The sequence below is a fragment of the Pangasianodon hypophthalmus genome, chromosome 12 (genome assembly GCF_027358585.1).
Source record: "Pangasianodon hypophthalmus isolate fPanHyp1 chromosome 12, fPanHyp1.pri, whole genome shotgun sequence".
Lineage (NCBI taxonomy): Eukaryota > Metazoa > Chordata > Actinopteri > Siluriformes > Pangasiidae > Pangasianodon > Pangasianodon hypophthalmus.
The window spans coordinates 8,017,287-8,036,874 of record NC_069721.1 but is presented as its reverse complement, the minus strand read 5'-3'; the positions used below and the strand labels follow the sequence as shown (position 1 = coordinate 8,036,874).

Here is a 19,588-nt window from a genome sequence, read left to right as displayed (position 1 = left end):
AAAAGTTGAGCCAGAGAACAAACCGATTTAACATGTTGCTATGCCTGTTAACACAAGTGTAAACACTGATGAGTTATTATTAAACTGCAGTGAGCCGGCTGTCACTTATGCGCTTTATGTCACCAATATGGCTGCCATGTGACTTACCACATTAATCCACTATGATTTGTTGGCTCCTGTTCCATTGTGGCGTTGGTGGTTTTGAGACTTTCAGCTCTCATTTTGATTCATTTATTTAATAAATATTCAGGAGCCAGACCTGTGCTTTGTGTCTTCTGTTTGTGAGAAAGACGTGTTCGTATTTTTTTTCTACAGTGACATGAGCAATGTGTCCGTGTGTCAGTTCTGTTGCAGCGTTTCTAAACACAATCACTTGGATGTGAACCATCCACTTTCTCTCAGTCAGCAGCCTCAGAGGCTAAATGCCATAACACAGTCTTTAGCTCAAGGTATGTTCGCTTTCATTACAGCGGAAAAGACAGCATTTAAGCAGCGATTGAAAGATTTGACAGATGGATCAGTGTAACAGAGAGAAAATATATTTCCTGCCTGGTAATTCGCTAGAGGTACAAGAAAAATGGCTGGACTGTCTAAAGTTAATTTCACATTACTGTAATAAAAAAAAAAAAAATATTCCGAGTAAAATCTAACAGCAAAAATTTTATTCCACCCGCGTCTCTTAAGAGCAGATGTTGCCAGTACACAGCACAAACATCCCACTGACTGTCACTGCGTATCTCAGTTGCCAAGTCTAATATGAAGAAATATTTACTTCTCAGTGGAGAGATGTTAAAAAGTGTACTTATTCCATCATATTTGATCGATGTTTCCATAGCAGCAAGTTTCAATATTTGATGATGTCTTGCAGCTCAATATTCAATACTCAGTGCATGTTTTTTTATTCTGCAAATGTAAATGAAAACGTGTGTTTAAGTCGTCAGTAGATCACTAGGGACGTGGTCATATTGTGTGATTGTCTGTAATATCAGAAAGAAAGGCTGTTCATATTTATTTGCTGTGATGTGTTAATCCTGTTAATGTAACGCCACAAGGACGATCATTTTTATGGCTCGTATTATGAGCCTTCATGTGCACACTGTGATGATTGTAACGGCGATCTTCAGTGGCTGCTGTGAGTAGAGTCAAAGCTCTGGAGTTGAGGAGCATCAAAGTCGGCGCTCATTATCCTTCCTGACTCTTCAGTCGTCTCAGGCCAGAGGAGAGGTCTGTGCTGCCCTGAAAAATCCATCCATAATCTCACACAGGCTTTCAGCTGCTACACACTTCAGAGAGAGGAGTTCAGCTCTCCTCTCTCCTCAAGCTTCCCCTCCAGATAATGTCCTGTCGAGAGAGAGAGAGAGAGAGAGAGAATAAACCACCAAGAGAAGCAAAGAAGAAAGCAGAGGAGTGTGTGTGTGTGTGTGTGTGTGTGTGTGTGGCGTGTAGCGTGTGTGCTGTTAGTTGCATAGCAACCAGATCTTACATATCGCAGTGCCGCTACATTTGGTGTCGAGTCTGTCCAGAGCTGCCTCTCTCTCACACAGTGTGCGTGCGTCCAGTTAATTAACCCAAACTGAAATCAGAGAAATAAGATTTCTGCTGCGTGCTCAGGCAGCAGGCGATGTTCTTCCAGTCCAGTCTCAGTGAGCCAGTGTCCACTGTAGACTCAGATCCCTGTTCTTGGCTGACAGGAGTGGAACCTGATGTTGACATGCGGTCTGTGTTTTCAGGGTTAAACATTAAATAAAAGTATCATCAAATGTCTTGATCAGAGTTCTTTTTGAATGAAACACTACAGTTTTGCTGGAAGCATATCTTGTGATACATATCGTGCAGCGTAGAAATGTCTTCACATATCGTGATGTGATATTTTTGTCATATCGGCCGCTCTTAATAAGAATAAATGATACAGTCAAAGCCTGATGATTTACAGAACAAAAGTGGAGTTCATGGTGGAAAAAACACAACTCCAGAAGCAAAATGAAGCCAGTTTTAACATGTTGCTATGCTTGTTAACACAAGTGTAAACACTGATTGGTTATTATTAGACTGTGTATCTTGTATCATTGAGCCAGCTGTCACTTATTTGCCTCATGTCAACAATATGGCTGCCACGTGACTTATCACATTAATCCAGTACGATTTATTGGCTTGTATCCTGTAGTGGAATTGGCATTGTGGTATTCTCATCTTGATTTATTTATTTAATAAATATATTCATCAGCCAGGTCTGTAGTCCTCATTCTCCCTGCTTGTGTGTCCTACTTTAACCACTATTGCAGGATCTCCTGATTTGCCTTTTTCAGGCATTTGCACCGGTCTTGTTCTTGCTTAAAATGGCCGAAGCCTAGACTGGACTCTCAGCCAGTCCTGGCTCATTCCGGCCCCATCGGGCCGTTCAGGGTTCAGCGGCCAGTCTCTGGGCGTCCGACTTCAGTTATGTAAGCTGTCTCCAGACTGCCTGCTCTTGGAAGCAGTACAAGGCTTTATCCCTTATGCATGCTCGAGCAGGCTGCTGCTGGCCGCACTACACGCATGTATCTAAAGCCGCTTGCACAACAGCTCTCCCCTTCAGCTGTCTGGGTGATGGGTTTATATGCACATTTTTATGGATTGTGTATTCTCTTTTTCTGCGTCTTATGAAGCAAGAATGTTTTATTACTCTACTGTTACTGTTTTTTTTTTTTTTTTTTTTTTTTTTTTTGCCGATGATTCTAGATGTTTCTTCCAGCTGATCCCAGCGTCCTGAACTGTTTCTAATAATGCTAATTGGATCATTCTTACCTGTATTTTGTATTGGGTGTGTGTGTGTGTGTGTGTGTGTGTGTGTGCATTTGTGTACGTACTTGTTCCATGACTGTGTTTTGGCACAGAGCTACTATATAGCTGATTCACATTTTTATTGCGTAACAGCTGAGAAGATGATTGTCAGCTCTTGCTGATGTTCTGATAAGAACTTTTATAGTAAGAGCTACATGACGCAAGTGACTAGAGCTTTTCCTTTTCGCGTGTTATCTATCAGCAAAGTGACCTCTGCTCCCTCTATCACTGTCCTTGAGCAATCTGAATGCTAACGACAGGCTATGATAGAACACACGAGGTTACCCAAGTTTTAACAAAATGACTTATTGTCCTCGCCTCTTCTTTGTTTTTTATTCAAGTGCTGTATATAGAGGCCACTGCTTCAGGAATCACACTGCTTAGACTAAAATAGGAAGGAGTGTGAAAGCTGAGCATAGGTCAGGCCTTGCTCTTTAGTTTGAATCATGTTACTCTCAGCTGTCATCTCGTTCTGCTGTCCTTTTCCTCCAGTGAATGGAGCAGCTGCTCAGGGCCCTGAAAGTGTGTGACGTTTCTGAGCAATTGTATGTACAGTAACAGTGGAGTACACAGGGCTGTGGCTAAAGCTCGAGGCACAAAACATGTTCATACATGCACGTGAAGGCTGTATTTATGCTTTGTTTACCAATAGGGTTGTTGCCGCGTCGCAGTGTATGATTGGACCGTTCCCTCACCGTCCGATTAAAATGCATTTCCGTCTATTATCGTCCAAACCATTTCATCTAGTGGCTCTCATCCATTTTGTGTCCAGCTACAAATCTCCATCTGGACTCCCTGTAAATCATACTATAGCAATTCAATATGTTTTGATTAATACGTGTAAACTGTGATATTTAAGACTGGGTTATCGTCCTGTGAAAATTTCAAACTCTAACACCATTAATCATCAGTCCATGTCTTTGTCCATGTAGTGTGTTGTAAGGGTGTCTTTTCAATACAGAGCTCACAGAAGGTGTTCCGTATCAGGTTTTTCTTAGGCAAATGGTTTTGTGTTCTGTGTCTGCATGTGTGTGTGTGTGTGTGTGTGTATTTGCAGTTTTCAATATAGCTAAGCGGAGCAGTTAATATAGCTAAACAGGCAGAATGTTCTGTTCTGTAACCTGCACTGACCCAATTCCTGTGTGCTACGGATTTCATTTTATAAAAACACGACCGTGATATCGCTGGGTAACTTTTTCCGTCTGTTGGACCGTGGTCACATAACTCCAAGTGGACACTTCAACCCCTGCTGAATCGACCAGAGTCGTGCCATCTGTCTCCATAATATAGTCCAGTTAAACCCCAGAGGAGAGCCCTGTTTGTCTGTTTTGTCTAGCCACACTTCTTCTTTTAGATCTTTTTTTTTTCTTTTCATTTTTTTCTCTGATAGTTGTTATAACCAGAGGCACAGTCGAGCCAGCAGTGCCTGACGTTCATCAACCCCAGAGAGCTGGAATGGGTGCTGTGTGTCTGTGTGTGTGTGTGTGTGTCTGTGTGTGTGTGTGTGTGTGTGTGTGTGCAGGTCAGCTGGATATGACAGGATACACAGTACAAACACACACCATCCCCCTGTTTCTCTGACCTTTGTACCACACGTTAACTTTTAATGAGAATGATTTTTTTTAAGTGTATGAGAGAGAGGGAATGGGTGAGTGAGAGAAGCCAGAGCGGTTTTGTGAGGAAAGAGAGCCAAGTTTCTGCCATCTGACATGTTGGGGATGGGGGTTGAGTCACATGTGCTACTACAGGAATGTGTGTGTGAGAGAGAGAAGGGGAGGCAACAGTAGGGAAAGGTACTGGTCAGTTTCTTGGTTATGTCAGCTTAATCATTAAAAAAATTAATTGTCCACTTGGGTCTATATTTAACTGCTCTAACTTCTTAAGGACATCCTGAAAAGCTCAAAAGTGACCTTTTCTACCGTCATAGTCATATTGCACATGATTTATTGAAATCAATCACTTAAATGATGTTTTTCTTGGTTTTTAGTCATCAGTGAAAGTGCAATGACTTTTGCCCACCTTTTCTGATTTTAGACCATGTGACAGCTTATGCAGTTGGAGAAAAATAATATTAATCAATAATAATAATCCTGTACAATCGACTATAGACTAGCATTCATGGCTGACTCCGTGTTTGTTTTTGAACAGCTCTTTTCCCAGCTTAATCCAATCAAATCCTAAAAGATGAAAAAAAAAAATCCAGACATACATTATTGCCTGCCAGAATTGCTAATTTATATTACAGGAAAGAAATGTATTATAATTTATTCTGATTATAAACAATAGTCCTTCTGTAATAATGTGTAATTCCAATAAACAGTGTCCATGTGGTGCAACACTAGCTCATAAACTGCAAGGTCTGTTATATGTTAAATATTAGTCTGTTGTCCATGAAAGGACACATAAGTTATGCAAACTGACACTGATGCCATGCTTGCGCAGGCAGCGAGACACTTCGCAACTCAGTATGAGAATGCTGAAATGTTCTGTCCTAGTACAGATTACAGCTGAGGGTGAGTGTGCAGAGGGAAAGGTAAGGGTTAAGTGACGGGTGTAACTGTAACGGGTGACTGGAGGGAAAAAGAGAAGGAGGGACAGGGTGTCCATCTGACATCTGTCCTGACAGGACTGCTCCTCACCTGTTCCCCTCTCTCACTCTCTCTCTCTCTCTCTCTCTCTCACACACACACACACATGCACACACACGTTTATAAAGAGTGAGTGGGAGGCTCCAAAAGGCAATGAGTGATTAAAAACACAGCAGGCTTGTTGAATCATTTTTGGGTTGAATCCACATTATGCAAGCACCGTCTGTTAGCCAGCATGGTATCCACGCCTGCGTCCAGGGCATCATAGCCCATGTGCTGTAAGAGGAGGTTCCCTCATTTGACTTACCTCAGTTTACACACAACAGGAATTACAGGAATAAAGCAGGTTTGTCAAGGATGGTGATTCCATTTGCTGACAAATGCCGTGTAGGACATACAGCGTGTGCATAAGCTCAACTTTTTCACATCTTTACAGTGAAGCATGGTGGTGGTAGCATTATGTAAGTTATCCTAAGTCTGAATTTTGAATTTTGGTGGATGGCCTGATGTGCCATATTCTTCTCATTTTCTCTTTAAATAATGGATGTAATAGTGCTTCGAAGTGTGGGATGATTTCGTAACCAAACTCTGCTTGATACTTTTCCAGAACTTTGTCCCAGACTTGTTTTGATAGCATCTTGGTCTTCGTGATGCTGTTTATATGACTTGTGCCAGAACAGATTCAGGGGTTTCACAGCAAAGTGGATGAATACTTATGCAAGCCGGCGTGTGCAGATATAGTATACTGGTAAACATTTATCTCATTTACGCTAATGCTATGATGAAAGAGTGTAGATCCGAAGGAGAAAGGGAGAAAGGCTGGCTCGGCTCGTTAACAATTAAAACAGCTGTACTTGTTGACCTCAGTGTGTTAGTCATGCATGAGATCAGAACACGCTGGGAACAAGGTTTATATAAGGCCATAAACCGCTTTGACAGAGCTGAAGAACTGTTTCTGCTGAAGAACTGTTTATGTCTGAATCGCAAGAGGTACAGAACTGCACGATTCCTCGTTTGGGCCGTACATTGTTGGTGGTTGCTAAAGAAAGAGTTGTTTTTGCATCAGAATCGCTTGCCAGCCTCAGATTCTTGTCTGCTTCCCAAAGAATGAAAATAGCACTTGGTCCACAGCGTTTGGAGTTTTAGCTAATCATTAATGCGTGTCACCCACAAGGAGCAATTTCTTTCTGAAAATATGTGCCGTAGCAGCATTCATGCCTCATTTCGTCCTCCTTTCTCACCAAACCTCTCCATTTGTCCAGCTCCAAACAAGTATGTTGAGCTGCAAACCATGACTCAGGCTCCAGAAGCACTCATTCTCCTTCAAGCCCTTTCACTCTTTGTTTTTTTTTCACTCTTTCTCTGTCTCTGCTTTGAGAAATCAGGGAATCCCCAAAGGGGATTGTAGATCTGTAAAGCCCCAAAAAAATGTGTGCCAGCTTTGCAAACTTGGCTCATACGCTGCAACTAAGACAAATACTGTTTTCCCAGCACCTAAAATAGACCTGGTGGAGGAACAAGGAACGTGTTCATGATATACAGCTGTGTTTGAGTGGGCAGGGAGTAACAGTGTGATGCTTTTTCTTTCTCTCCTTAGGTATACGTGGAGTTTGATGACCTGGAGTGGGAGAAGCGCGAGTGGGTAAAGGTGTACGAGGACTTCCAGATCTTTCTTCTGGAGCAGCAGCTTGTCTGGGCTAAGAGGAAAGAAGGCTCGCAGCTGCAGGGCACCCGGGCCAAACAGATCCAGTGGCCTGCTCTGGTGAGTGACCCATCCAACCCCCCCTAATCCAACACTTTCCTTTTCTTCTTCATGTCTGTCTGTGTTTCTCTCCATCTCTCTTCTTCTCCATGGAGTTTGCATACTGTAGTGCAGGTGGGCCTGCTTTATCAGGCATCACAAAAGCTCGGAAATAATGCGGCTTTCTTTTTGGATGATTTGGGGTTCTTTTAGATCAATGCCTCGCGTGTGACAATAAAGTCAGTTTGTTTGGAGCGTTGGTAAGCCCTGCTGAGCAGTTTGGGAAAATAACAGAGGGTGTAACTCCAGCTGAAAGATGTGACTGGAAGGCTGTGTGTGTGTGTGTGTGTGTGTGTGTGTGTGTGTGAGAGAGAGAGAGAGAGAGAGAGAGAGAGGAGAACAGAGAACAGTGGTAAAAGTTAAACCGTGCTCTTAGTGGCTTGTTGCTGAGGCTGTGTGCAGTTTTGATTATGTAACGGTGTGTAGTACAGCGCCATCTGGCCCAGGCACAGAAGATAAGAGTACAAAATAAAACACCGACTACACACGCACACACATATACTAACACTAATACTAATACCCTGTAAACCCATTGTGTAGGCACAGATATTTTTGTCCTGTTGATCAGAAATTTGTAATAAAGAAATTTCTAAAGTGTTTAATGCTCTGCCTGTTGTAATATCTGGCAGCGTTTCTCTTTAAAACAGCCACATCATTGTTAGTAATGTTTCCACAAATACACCATTTAAGTGGAGAGAGATAACCTTATCTATCGTGAAAGGTAACTATCTGGTGGACAGAGAGCCAGACTTTTTTTTTTTTATCACACTCCAGCAAAATGAGTGTTATCAATATCTAATTATTCTATCAGTGGGAAATTGTAATGACAGTAGTTTCAAGCAGGCATCTGATTCTCATTCTGGTGGTTGTAGACTTGATGAATGGAGAAATAACTTAATAATGAGAACACAGAGATAAAGGTCATACACTATCAGGCAAAAGTGTGCACTAACAGTACATACAATATATATATTTTTCATTGTCTTTCAATGTAAATTGTGATGTATAAATTTCTTTCCAATTCAAAATGGATTTTAAGATGTAGTTTTTACATAAAATTAAGTCAGCCGTTCTTAGCCAGTGACCCCAATTTAAAGGTCCAAAATTTTCATGTAGTATTTTCACATCATAAACACAAAATATCGCTGTGTACTATCACATAAAGTTTCTAGCGTTCATGATGATTTTGCGATGTTCACACTGGTTATCATCATCATAGTTTCCTGCATATTCGTATCATTTAAATCCTTCTTGTGTGGAACACCTTGGAAAACGTGTTCATACCACTGTTTCTACAACCACAAGCAAAGACACAAACAGCACAACTGTCAATCAAACACAAACATGCACGTGATATTTGGATCAGTTGAAGAAAATCTCAGAAGGAAAGAACGTATGTTAAAGTGGTTTGTTTGGAAGTCTGTTCTTGCTGCACTGTACAACCTCAAACCACCTTATGCTCAAAGACATGTGTCTCTGGAGTCCACTGACTTCCACTGTTACAGCTTTATAAAGTTTCATTCAGTCATCATACCGTATTTCCCTAATTACCTCAGTCGACTCCTGACGAAACAGTAATTACCCAGCGCTCGCACATTCGGCCAACGTGTGGCCTTAGGGAAACTATAGTTTTCTCTTTCTCTCTCCTTCACATTTTCATTGCTGCTCTCTGTCCTATGTGTTGCTTCTTTCCTCCTAAGTTTCTCTTTTATTTGTTTTGTCTCTCACTGTCCCTCCCTCTGTTTCCCTTACACAACCGCATTCACGGCATCATTATTTATGGCTGCTGTTTCAGTAGAATGCAGACTTTTACTGCCGGCGGATTGGCCTTACTCAGCAGTGAGGCTCTCCGCTCTCTGGCACACTTTGGCCTTTGTCTGCACTGTCCTTTGATATATGCTTTCCCTCCTCCCCTGAACTGAACAGGCCGATTGTTCCTCTCCCCTCTGTCCTGACCGCACCGCCCAGATCTATTGACAGACTGTGACCTGGGAATTGCAGGCCAGGGGTAGCCGTGGCCGTCATTCTCCTCCGGCCCCATTAAAGCGCTTTTGCTTTTGGCCTCCTGCCCAGGATATTTACGTCCTGCCCTGGGCTTCAGTCTCCCTCTCTTTCGCCCCTCCAATACTCCTCCTCACGTCTTCATTTTTCTCTTTCAGGAGAAGCCAGTGTGTTCCTCCGTGATTCTGGTTTGCAGCCAGCACGTTTGGTTTTTTTCCCCCTCACCCTCTTGTGAATGTCTTGCCCTTCCAGCGCCACGTTTACACACATGCATGGAGAACAGACTGTCCAGCTGCAGATACAGACGAACTGTTCTCAGACTCTCGCTGTGTATTTTTAATAAGACAAAGTGCTCACAGTGACAGCAGTAGTTGGCTGTAATGTGAATGATTTTAAATGCGTATTGAGTATAGGTTTGAGGATGAAACTCATCCTCCTGTTTCCTTGCTGTACATATGCTAAAGATTCAGTGTAAATCTTCTATCAGTGTTGACATGCTTACTTGATTCATGACTCAAAACCATCAGTGGCTTAATTGTGACCTCTCTCTCTCTCTCTCTCTTTTGCTCACCTCACATCCCCAGGGTCAAGCTCTAAGCCTGATAAAAAGGTGCACAGGCTCACACCCTCTCTGATGTACCCCCTGCCTCGTTTAAACAGGCCTGCCATAGCGCCTGCTAGATTAAGCACCACGCATGTCACTCTGTTATGAGAGACAAAATCACTCCTGCGAGGAACAATGCGCCCGTTTATAAGCCTCAAAACCGTGGCATGAAAACCTATTATTTTCATCAGCCAGCACGGGTGATTTTAATGGAAGGCTAGGACCGCCCGTGTTTGGGATGATCACTATCACACAGCGTGAAAGGGAGCTCTCGTGCGGTGGAGTGAAAATGAACACGGTTGCTTCTCCCTGCTTTTCATTGTTGAAGCATGAAGTGAGTGTGTTGTAGACTGAAAGCAGAATCCTGTCATAATAACTGGTTACACTACTAATATTTACTAGTGGACAGTAATTCAAAAAGAGTAGTTGACTACTCAACTACTGAAAAACTGATCAGCGCTATATTAGACTGTTTTATTAGTGCAATTAAATGCTGATAAACAACAGCAAAGAATGTGTCAAACCACACTTAACAGCCATGCACAGACTACAAATTACATTTCCAGCTTCAGTGCTTCTTTCAGCTACATTGTTAAAGACAAAAATAAATAAATGTGCATGATAATTAATCCGTGTTTCATATTACACTATTTTAAAAGTTAATAACCCCAATAACATAAGATGTAAATAAGTTGTCATGTACACTATATGGCCAAAAGTTTGTGGACACCAGATTTAGGCCCCCTTGGCTGGTATAGCAGCTTCCCTTCTTTTAGGAAGGCTTTCCACTAGATTTTGGAGAGTGGCTGTAGGGGTTTGTGCTCATTCAGGCACAAGAGCATCAGTGAGGTCAGGCTCTGATGTTCCGAAAGGTGTTCAGTGGGGTTAAGGGCGGGGCTCTGTACAGGACACTTGAGTTCTTCCACTCTGAACTTCATCATGTCTTCATGTCATGTCTTCATGGCACATTATGTCTTCATGGACCTTGCTTTGTGCACAGGGGCATTGTCATGCTGGAACAGGTTAGGGCCTCTTAGTTCCAGTGAAGGAAAGCTGTAGTGCTACTCTAATCTAAAACTGTAATGCTGTAATGCGTAGACATAAGACATCCTTTACAATTTTGTGTTTTCAACTTTGTGGCAGCAGTTTGGGGAAGAACCACACATGGGTGTGATGGGCAGGTTTCCACATACTTTTGGCTGTATGGTGTATGACGAATTCTTGTAATGTGTATAGCCAGAGGTAAAATTCATAAAACCCTGCCCAGTTGTTATTTTTACACTGTGCATTAGGAAACCCTACTTACACCTGCTTACACAATGGTTCATCTCTCAGTCCAGTGGAAACACTGGTTCTTCAGAAGATTTTCTAAGGTTTAGCATGAACACAAACACATGTGCCAGAACTAAAAAATTCACCATTTTGTTTACAGAAATATCTACTTGAATATGGATGTAGGTTTCTGGGCAGCATGATGAAAACTGCATAGCAGTTCAGGGTATGTTATAGAGACAAACCTTCCCTTTGGCAAGTAGTGATCTTAAATCCAAGCCCCATTCTTATCCAAGTCTTATTTTTCGTCATGCTCGTTGGAGTGAACAGGAGTGAACAGGATTAATGTTTTTCATTAGTCTAAGATGTCTGCTGTGTTCTGGAGGAAATCGAGCCCATCTCTTCTTCGGCATTAGCTCACGAGCTGGTTGTCAATAACGCCTGCCAGCGTGATCCATGCCCTGGATGGATTTATATGCTGGGTAACAACACGTTAACTACACACAGTCCATCTGTACTGGGAAAGTAAATTGCAGCGTTAGCTTGATTTGTTCAGAATGTTGTCCGAGTTGGAGCAGTTTCTCAGGTTCTCCTGTGTTTTCGCCAGCGATACTGGTTCAACTCGTCTAGCTACTTGTCGTGCATATGAAATAATAGCATTAAGCCTGCCAGAATTGTCAGTGTGTGTATCTGCCATGTGCTTTTCTCTAGAGCTGGAGTGTCAAATGGAGGTCCTGGAGACTCAAAGAGATTTCCTGTAACACACCAGATTTACTCTGTAATTGTCTGTTGAGTTGAATCAGGTGCGTTAAATGAGGTAGGATGCATTGCTGTGACCCTGCAGGACTGCAGTCTGACAGGAATGTTGTGGAGAAAGAGGTGGGTGGCAGGATAAAGAGAGTGCAGATGATCCTTCACTGCCAGCTGCACAGCTGGCTTTTTAATAGCACCAATCATAGGCAGGCAGCTTTTACAGCCCAGGGCTGCTTTGTCCCGCCTGTGCTAAAAGCCCGGGGGAAGAGGGGGAAGGGGATGGTGCAGATCAAACAACCCTCCCTCTTCTCCCTCTCCACCAGGTCCCTTCATCACAGCTGGCTTTTATTTGGCGCTTTCCATTTTAATGTCATGTGTGTTATGCCACCAGATCCATTTCTGTAAAGATGCCAGAAAATCAACAAAACCACACAAGCTGTAATTAGTACACAAATGGAACTTCCATACCAGTTGAGTCTCTTTAGCCGGTTTGTGTTTATGCTTTAAGTGGAAGAACAGTACGATCCCAGATTCAGTCTCAAGGTCAGGCAGTGGCCATTGCTCACAGCCTCTCATTGTGCACGAGTTTGTTTATCCTCGTCATTGGAGCCAGGCCTGTGCTCTGCGCAGCTGTTTGTGAGGAACGCTAAATCCTCATATGTGGAAGCCTTTGTCTGTGTTGACCTTCTCGCTCAGCAGACACATAAAATGGTTTGTCCATACGGCTCACTTGTACAGTACAACCTCAGGCCTGATGGTTATGGCGAACAGTGGGAACTGGAAGAAGTGATTTAATAATGCTGAGCCTTTTGTGCTTATTATATTTCGACCTAATCTCTATCTATGGTGTCTGTAGCATGTGTGCTTCAAACTCATCTAAATGTAAGGGTTTAAAATACACAACAATACTCGTACACTATGACAATGAAGATCTTTGTTAAGGCATTCTCTCGTGTCTCTCTAATCCTATACTATTATGTAGTTTTTATTAGGGGATCAAACACCAAAACTGTGTAGGCGCCATATTGGATTTGTAGGTTTTCTTATTCCTCTTATTCTTATTCCTCTGGCAGCCCACAGAGTGCTTTGTACGCTTTTTATGAAATTTGGCACTGTGATAGACGGTAGTCTCTTACACAGCTTTAACACCACCAATAGGGCAAATTTGGACATATGTTAACAATAACGACGCCGTCGTAGAAGCATGATTCCATTTTCCTCTGATACCATGAATTTAATTTCCACCATTTTGGATTTTCCAGCATTTAAAATTTTTTTCAAAAGACTTTTTTTTTTCACTTCTCCTACCAATTTGTTCAATCATCATTAAATTTGGAACACGGCATTGTGAGACCAATTCAAACAAAAAATTGTATGCAGAACGTTTCATCCTTGACATATTGCCTTCAAATTTAGTATATCTCCTTGGGAACAAGCACCGATGGTCCCAATGAGTTCTTTGCTCCATTGCATAGTGGTCGGGCCAGAAAGTGCTTGGCCCCCTTAATCACTGATTGCAGCTGTATATTTAAGTCCTCTTTTTTAACATTCCAACGCAGTGCTCAGTATAACAAAAAGTAATTCCAGTTACTTATCCTCATCAGATCCACTACTGATGCTTGTACTGAGAAAATCATGAAAGCGTTCTACAGAAATGTGTTTCACATATACGTTTATTAAGACCTCAACAAATGCTTTTATACCTCACTGTAATGTAACTGAAGAGTAAACGGTTTTCCTGTTCTTTTTTTTTTAAACCAGGGAAAATTAATTATTGTTCAGGGGTAATCATACAAACGTGGTAGATGGAGATTAGATTGGGGGAAAAAAAACACCAAAATGGAGTATCGTCATAGCAACACACACAAGAACACAGACCTTTCTCAAACCCTCATTCTATTGTGTGATGAGACAGCATGGAGCCGCTGCTCCAGAACCCACGATTACATGAGCTTTAGACAGTATGAGGCTTTTTGATGTGAAGGCAACACTAGGCTGTGTGTTGTAATGGAAGAGTTGTGTGTTATTTTCACACACTGCTCACATGTGCTGGCCACGCACCAGTCACATGAGCAGGTCCTCTTTGCTCTCATAATAACTCTCTCTCCCTCACTCACTCTCTTAGTTATACTTCTTGATTTGCATTCTGTATTTCTGTAATTCTTCTTATTTGTTCCCTTCTCTGTCTGACCTTCTGATCTGTCTGATGCATTGTGTGTGTGTGATTGTGTGAGAAGAACAGCCACAGCCATGCCTTGTGTCATGGAGAGGGCATTTAATTCCCATGGCCTGACTCTCTCGCTATAGACATTGCATTGATTGGTCGCACAGCAAACTGTTAATCCTAGATAAGATTGCACTGTATTAAAGCACGGCACGGCTCATGTCTGAGAGATTTGTGCAGATTAGTCATTATAGATATGGCTTTTGTTTTACACTGACAGATGGTTGAGTCACGTAAGAATCACATAACTGCAGTCCGTGCTACTTTCCTTACTGTCCTGGCGTTTACCAGAACATAATTACATCCTGTTGTCAAAGTGAGAGTGTGTGTTTTGAATTGATTTTAGTGTCTATTTCTATACAAGTTCTTTTATATTATTAGAAAATGTATATATAATTGAAAAAAAATGTTCATGCTTTTTACATTTGCCGACCAACTTGGATAAAAAAAGGTTTCAGAATTTCAAAAGACTAAAACATTCAAATGTGAATTTTTTTGCTTTTGAATGCCTAAATCCATTCTGATAGATAGCTCTAATGGAATTAAGCTAAAAGATAAAACTAATATTGTGTGTTGAAAGAAATGAGTAGTCCTACTGGAACGAAAAGCATATTAATAACGTTGCCATATTAATGATGTTGCCATATTAATAATGTTACCATATTAATAGCGTTGCCTTTATGACAGTACCACTAAAAAAATAATTAAAATAAGATGCTACTAGTACAGGGAAATTAAATATTATCTTATAAACCCAGATCTGTTCCTCTTTTTCTCCTCCTGCTGTAAACTTAGTACTTCATCGCCTGTCTCATCGATATCCCTAGCCTGCGGTCTATCTGGCTTTCAGACAGAAATGGGGAAAATGCATGATTCTGATTGGTTAATCCTGTTTCTCACTGTACCTGCTGGCAGCCAATAAAATGCAATTAAACAAACAAACAGACGGAATCGTTATGACTTTGTTGTGCTCAATTACTGCACAAAAATCTATTGAACATCTCTGCACTGTAATGATGTTTGTAAAAGACATATATAATGAGCAAAATAATATTTCATAGTGGTTCAAACCCAAAATAAACTCCCTTAGCTATGCCACTGGTGCCTAGTGATTTCCACTGCTAAATTTAAAGTGCTGAAGATTTGTGCAAGAATAAGCTGATGTTTTTTGTGAATGTTTTTCACATACAGGCTTGGTATTCTGGTATATCGTATAAGTTGGATGCAGTGTAGTGTCCTCTACCGTTTGATGTCTCTGTCAGCTGTCTCGGTGAGGAATACAGATTGTCCTGGCTGCTTTTGAAAAAACCACGTTTCTGTCACAGGACTGCCGCAGTATGTTCTTGTAGGAAAATGGAGCTGCTATGGCTTTCCTGTCCTTTATCTCTACATCCACTCTTCCTTCTGCTGTCTGTGTGTGAGAGGGTGAGACTTGATTGAATTCACATATAAGGTCTTCCAGTGCATTCGGATGAAAGACGCTGTTTGCTAGTTCTTTGTTTGCCTTCTTTCTGTTTTGTTGTTTTTTAATGAATACATCATGTCTGCGTGCTTCTCTCTGGGTGGCCGCTGGCTCTTTAAACTCCAGGCCTGGTCAACAGCGGGAATTTCTCCTCCATCGGCTGCAACTTCTCTGAGGCTCTAGTGCATTTTCCTGCTATTAGTGGTTTATTTATAGAAAGGCTTCCGTCTGCATGGTTCCGGACCGCCGGGCCCCTCCAGGACGGAGCTGTTTACTCTAAAACACGAGACGACCCCGTGACCTCAGTGCCACCTGTAAACAGTGACGAATGGCGGTGTAGTTGAATCAGCCTTTGGTGAGAGGAAATCATAAAGTCTCTAATGGAAACAGGAGCCTGGATTGTTTTGGTCTGAACACAGACGATGATATCGAGGCATGGCTTTTTTTTTTTTTTTTTTTTTTTTTTTTTTACGTAAGCCGGCATAATTATTAAGCTTTGCTCCTGGGAGCTGTTGCCGTGGTGCTTGTTTACATTCAGAGGCACAGCTTTATCACTGCGCACACGATTGAGTATAACACCGGCGCTTTAGCGGTTTAATAAAAGCTGCTCAAGGTAACCTAATCTGCTCCTTTCATTTATTCACAATACTGTCTGGGCTCTCTTTTTTTTTGTTTACGACCCATTTAATTCAGAACTTGTCTTTTGTTGTTAGCGAGTGAGACTTTGTAAGCCAGCGAGGTAAGGAGAAACAGAGTGTCTTTGATTAGCGTCTCCCTCAGGGCTAGGCTTAGATCACCAAACTTGTTTGGATTGGAAGGCTCTCGCACTCTTTCTCTCTCTCTCTCTCGCTCTAACCCGAGCGAGGACGCTCCTACATTGTACAAAGCATATCTGACTCATAGAGACGGTTCAGTCTGTCCCTACACGCCCGTACACACGCGAAGACTTTCACCGCCCACTGTGCTGAGGATCTGTCTGTGCGATGTGAGTGTGTCTCAGATAGATCAATATGAGCAAGCAGGAGATACCTGTTCCCAAAAATGTTGAGGGCCCCACCTCGACAGGCTTTACATGCATTGACACTTTCCGAGCCTTGCTACTGCTCCGAGTGACAGCTTGCAGTCACGTTTTAATCTGACTGGTCAGTGTTTGCCCCTGCCTCATGTCACGGTGGCGTTAAACACTGCAGCGTGAGCTCATTAACCTCTAGCTAAGGTGCAGTGCTGTTTCCGCGGCTTCTGAGCTCCCAGTGTTAATGGCTGGGAGCGGCGTTTGAACTTAAGTTTGATTCAAGCTTAGTGCTTCAAGTTACCTACAGTAATTTGAATATATTTGAGTGTATTAGGAATGTAAGTGGTTTAAATGCTTTTAATGTAATCTAGAATTTACATGTATGTGCTATTATTGCACTGTCTGCCATTAAATCTGTTCAGTTTGAACAGATTTTTGGTTTGAACATCTCCAGTTTACACAGTGTAAAAAGATCCCTTACTCGAAGTAAATATGTAACAATGAATTATAGAAAAGCTTTGCTTCCTTGAGACAACATTTGGTTGGCTTCCATAAAAAAAATATGACATAATTGCAGAGCAAATGGACGTCGTGTGAAGGCTTCGCTTATCTTGTAGTGAACACCACAGCTGGATGAACTCCACAGACGAACACGCTACACGACCAAGCCAAATCATTCCGAAGTACACGCAGATTTCACTAGCATGCTGAGCTCGTCATCTTCAGCCCTCGATTTATATAATGGTCTCTCGTACCACCTATATCGTATTTCTGTTTCTTTTTATAAATATCGACCGAAAGAAACAGTTCTTCCTCTTCCTCATGTTCTGTCATTTGCTTATGTACTTCCAACAGTAGTTGTCGGCACTTTGAAGCTTTCCTGTTGTCGTAGGAAGTGTCATGAAATGGTAATAGCGCCACCTACGGTACCGGAGCACTCACATACGTTGGACAATATGAAACCTCAGAGAGTAGGCAAGCTTGTAAATCCACAGAGTTTGTCTCCACATTAATTATGCTGAAGCTTTTCTCTGGGCATTTCTTGTTCATTTTCAGTAGAGAAAGTGGCCTGTATTTTTATCTGCAACCAAAGTATATGCACTATTATTTAATGCACCTTAAAAGTCTGTGGTGAAATTGAAATTATGTCCAGGTTTTACATGAACTAATAGGGTACAGGTTAAGATCGGTCAGCTGGTACACCACTTATATTATAGCCATTACTGAATGCTGGAGAAATGGGTGGAGTCACCTCTGATCTCTCTCTCTCTCACACACACACATACATACATTTCACTGAACCACTCTCCAGAGAGCCTTGTTGCGTGAGCGTGAAGTCTTATTAAAGCTGCGATCTTCAAAGCTGTCCAATATGCACAGGCTGAGAGGATTAGGGGCCACCGTGCTGGAGCCCAGTTTTCTTACACACCTGACGCAAGCAGGAGCTGATCCTGTCTCACACACACACACACACACACACACACACACCTACACACATACCATTAAAAAATGAATGTCTGAATCTGTACAGAGTCTGTTACGCAAGCACAAGGCCAGAGATGTAAATACACTCTTACATCGCTCTTACAGTCAGAACAATCCCATCATCATGTAGCATGCAGACATTGTATTGATCTGCATCTGTAATATGCACAGAGAGGAAGGATTTGTATGCAATACATTATAGAGGCACATGTGTGTATATGACAGCTCTACACACTCGTCTGCACAGTCCACAGCACATACGGATTGCACGTGTCTGTGCACTGGCTTTGTTCTGCTATCTCTATCACTTTGAAAAACAAAACATTTGTATACATTGAGAGTAAGGCAGAGGCAATATGACAGATATATAACAATGATATTGTGATAGATTATGTCGCGTGTCTGTATATATATATATATATAAACTTGATTTTAAAATCTTGTACTGAATCTTAAAATAATTAAAAAACAATTTTTATGTAACAACACTGTTTTGCTGACAGAAACCTACATTTCATGATACGTATTGTGTAGTTTCAAGTTTATTTGTCATGCGCACAAAATGTCAGTGACAGTTGTACATTGAAATGCTTGTTCTGAGGCTCAGGTACTCTACAGCTGTGCAATACAAAAAAAAAGATAAAGGGAGGAGGAGAGAGGAACGAGGGGAAAGAGGGGAAGGGAAAGAGAAATGTATTGCAGAAATGTGATGTTTTTGTCATATCGCTCGCCTTTAATTAAGAGGCCTCTGATCATTCTGAAGCAAACCAGAAAGTCTTCTGTACTTCAGACTAAATGTCCTGTAAGGAGGCCTTGCATTTTTTCTGTGTGGATGTGAGAGAGAAAAAAGGGAGACAGTGATGAAGACAAAATGTGTGAAGGGAGGGCAGGCTATAAAACTCAGGAATATGTCTAGACGCTCTTGCCTGCATTTTTAATGATCCGAGTCATTGTCAGAGCCTTGATGATGAACATCCTTTCCAAGCGTCCGGCCTGATAGCGCATTGTGCCTCTCGCTTACACTCCACTCCGAGAGGAAAACACAAATGTGTGTGTGTTTTTTTTTTTTATCTTTTTCATTTTTATGTATGTACTTGTATTAGTACACTCTTGGAAGAAAACGTTACATCTAGCACGTTTAAGACACCTAGAAAGAAGAGTGCAGGGAAATGCGGATGTGCTCGTTACCGCTCAGCACCACATGTGACATCATCCGAGCTGCGGATGTTAGATGCTGACTCTTTAAGGTCAAGTAGCTCACCTTCTTTCTCTGTTTATTTGATCAGGCTGCATTGCTAAAGCCGCAGACACAGACATAAATTAATCCAGCTGCCCCAAGGGACATGCTTCCTGGAATTATAATCATTTAATAATAAAATCTCGAACCTCTTGTGTTAATAATCAACACATCATGTTTTTATACAGGACAAAAAAGCACACAGTTCACATTATTGTTCCACTGGTGGGATGATATTTCCATTATTGTTAAGAAGTTGGCCTATTTTCAGTTTACTGCATTACCCACAATGCCGCCAAACCACCTGCTGATAGTGGCACCGGTGGGAT

The 19,588-nt window shown here is 41.8% G+C and overlaps 1 protein-coding gene across 6 annotated transcripts in view; it reads left to right on the top strand.

The window, feature by feature from the left end:
• The window catches only part of jmjd1cb (jumonji domain containing 1Cb), a 119,201-nt gene that overhangs the window by 41,320 nt on the left and 58,293 nt on the right, over positions 1–19,588 (top strand). For all 6 annotated transcript variants that reach the window (XM_026915092.3, XM_026915091.3, XM_026915089.3 and 3 more), the window contains exon 2: positions 7,006–7,170. In XM_026915092.3, the coding sequence (XP_026770893.3) occupies positions 7,006–7,170 (165 nt within the window). The remainder of the gene's footprint in view (positions 1–7,005; positions 7,171–19,588) is intronic.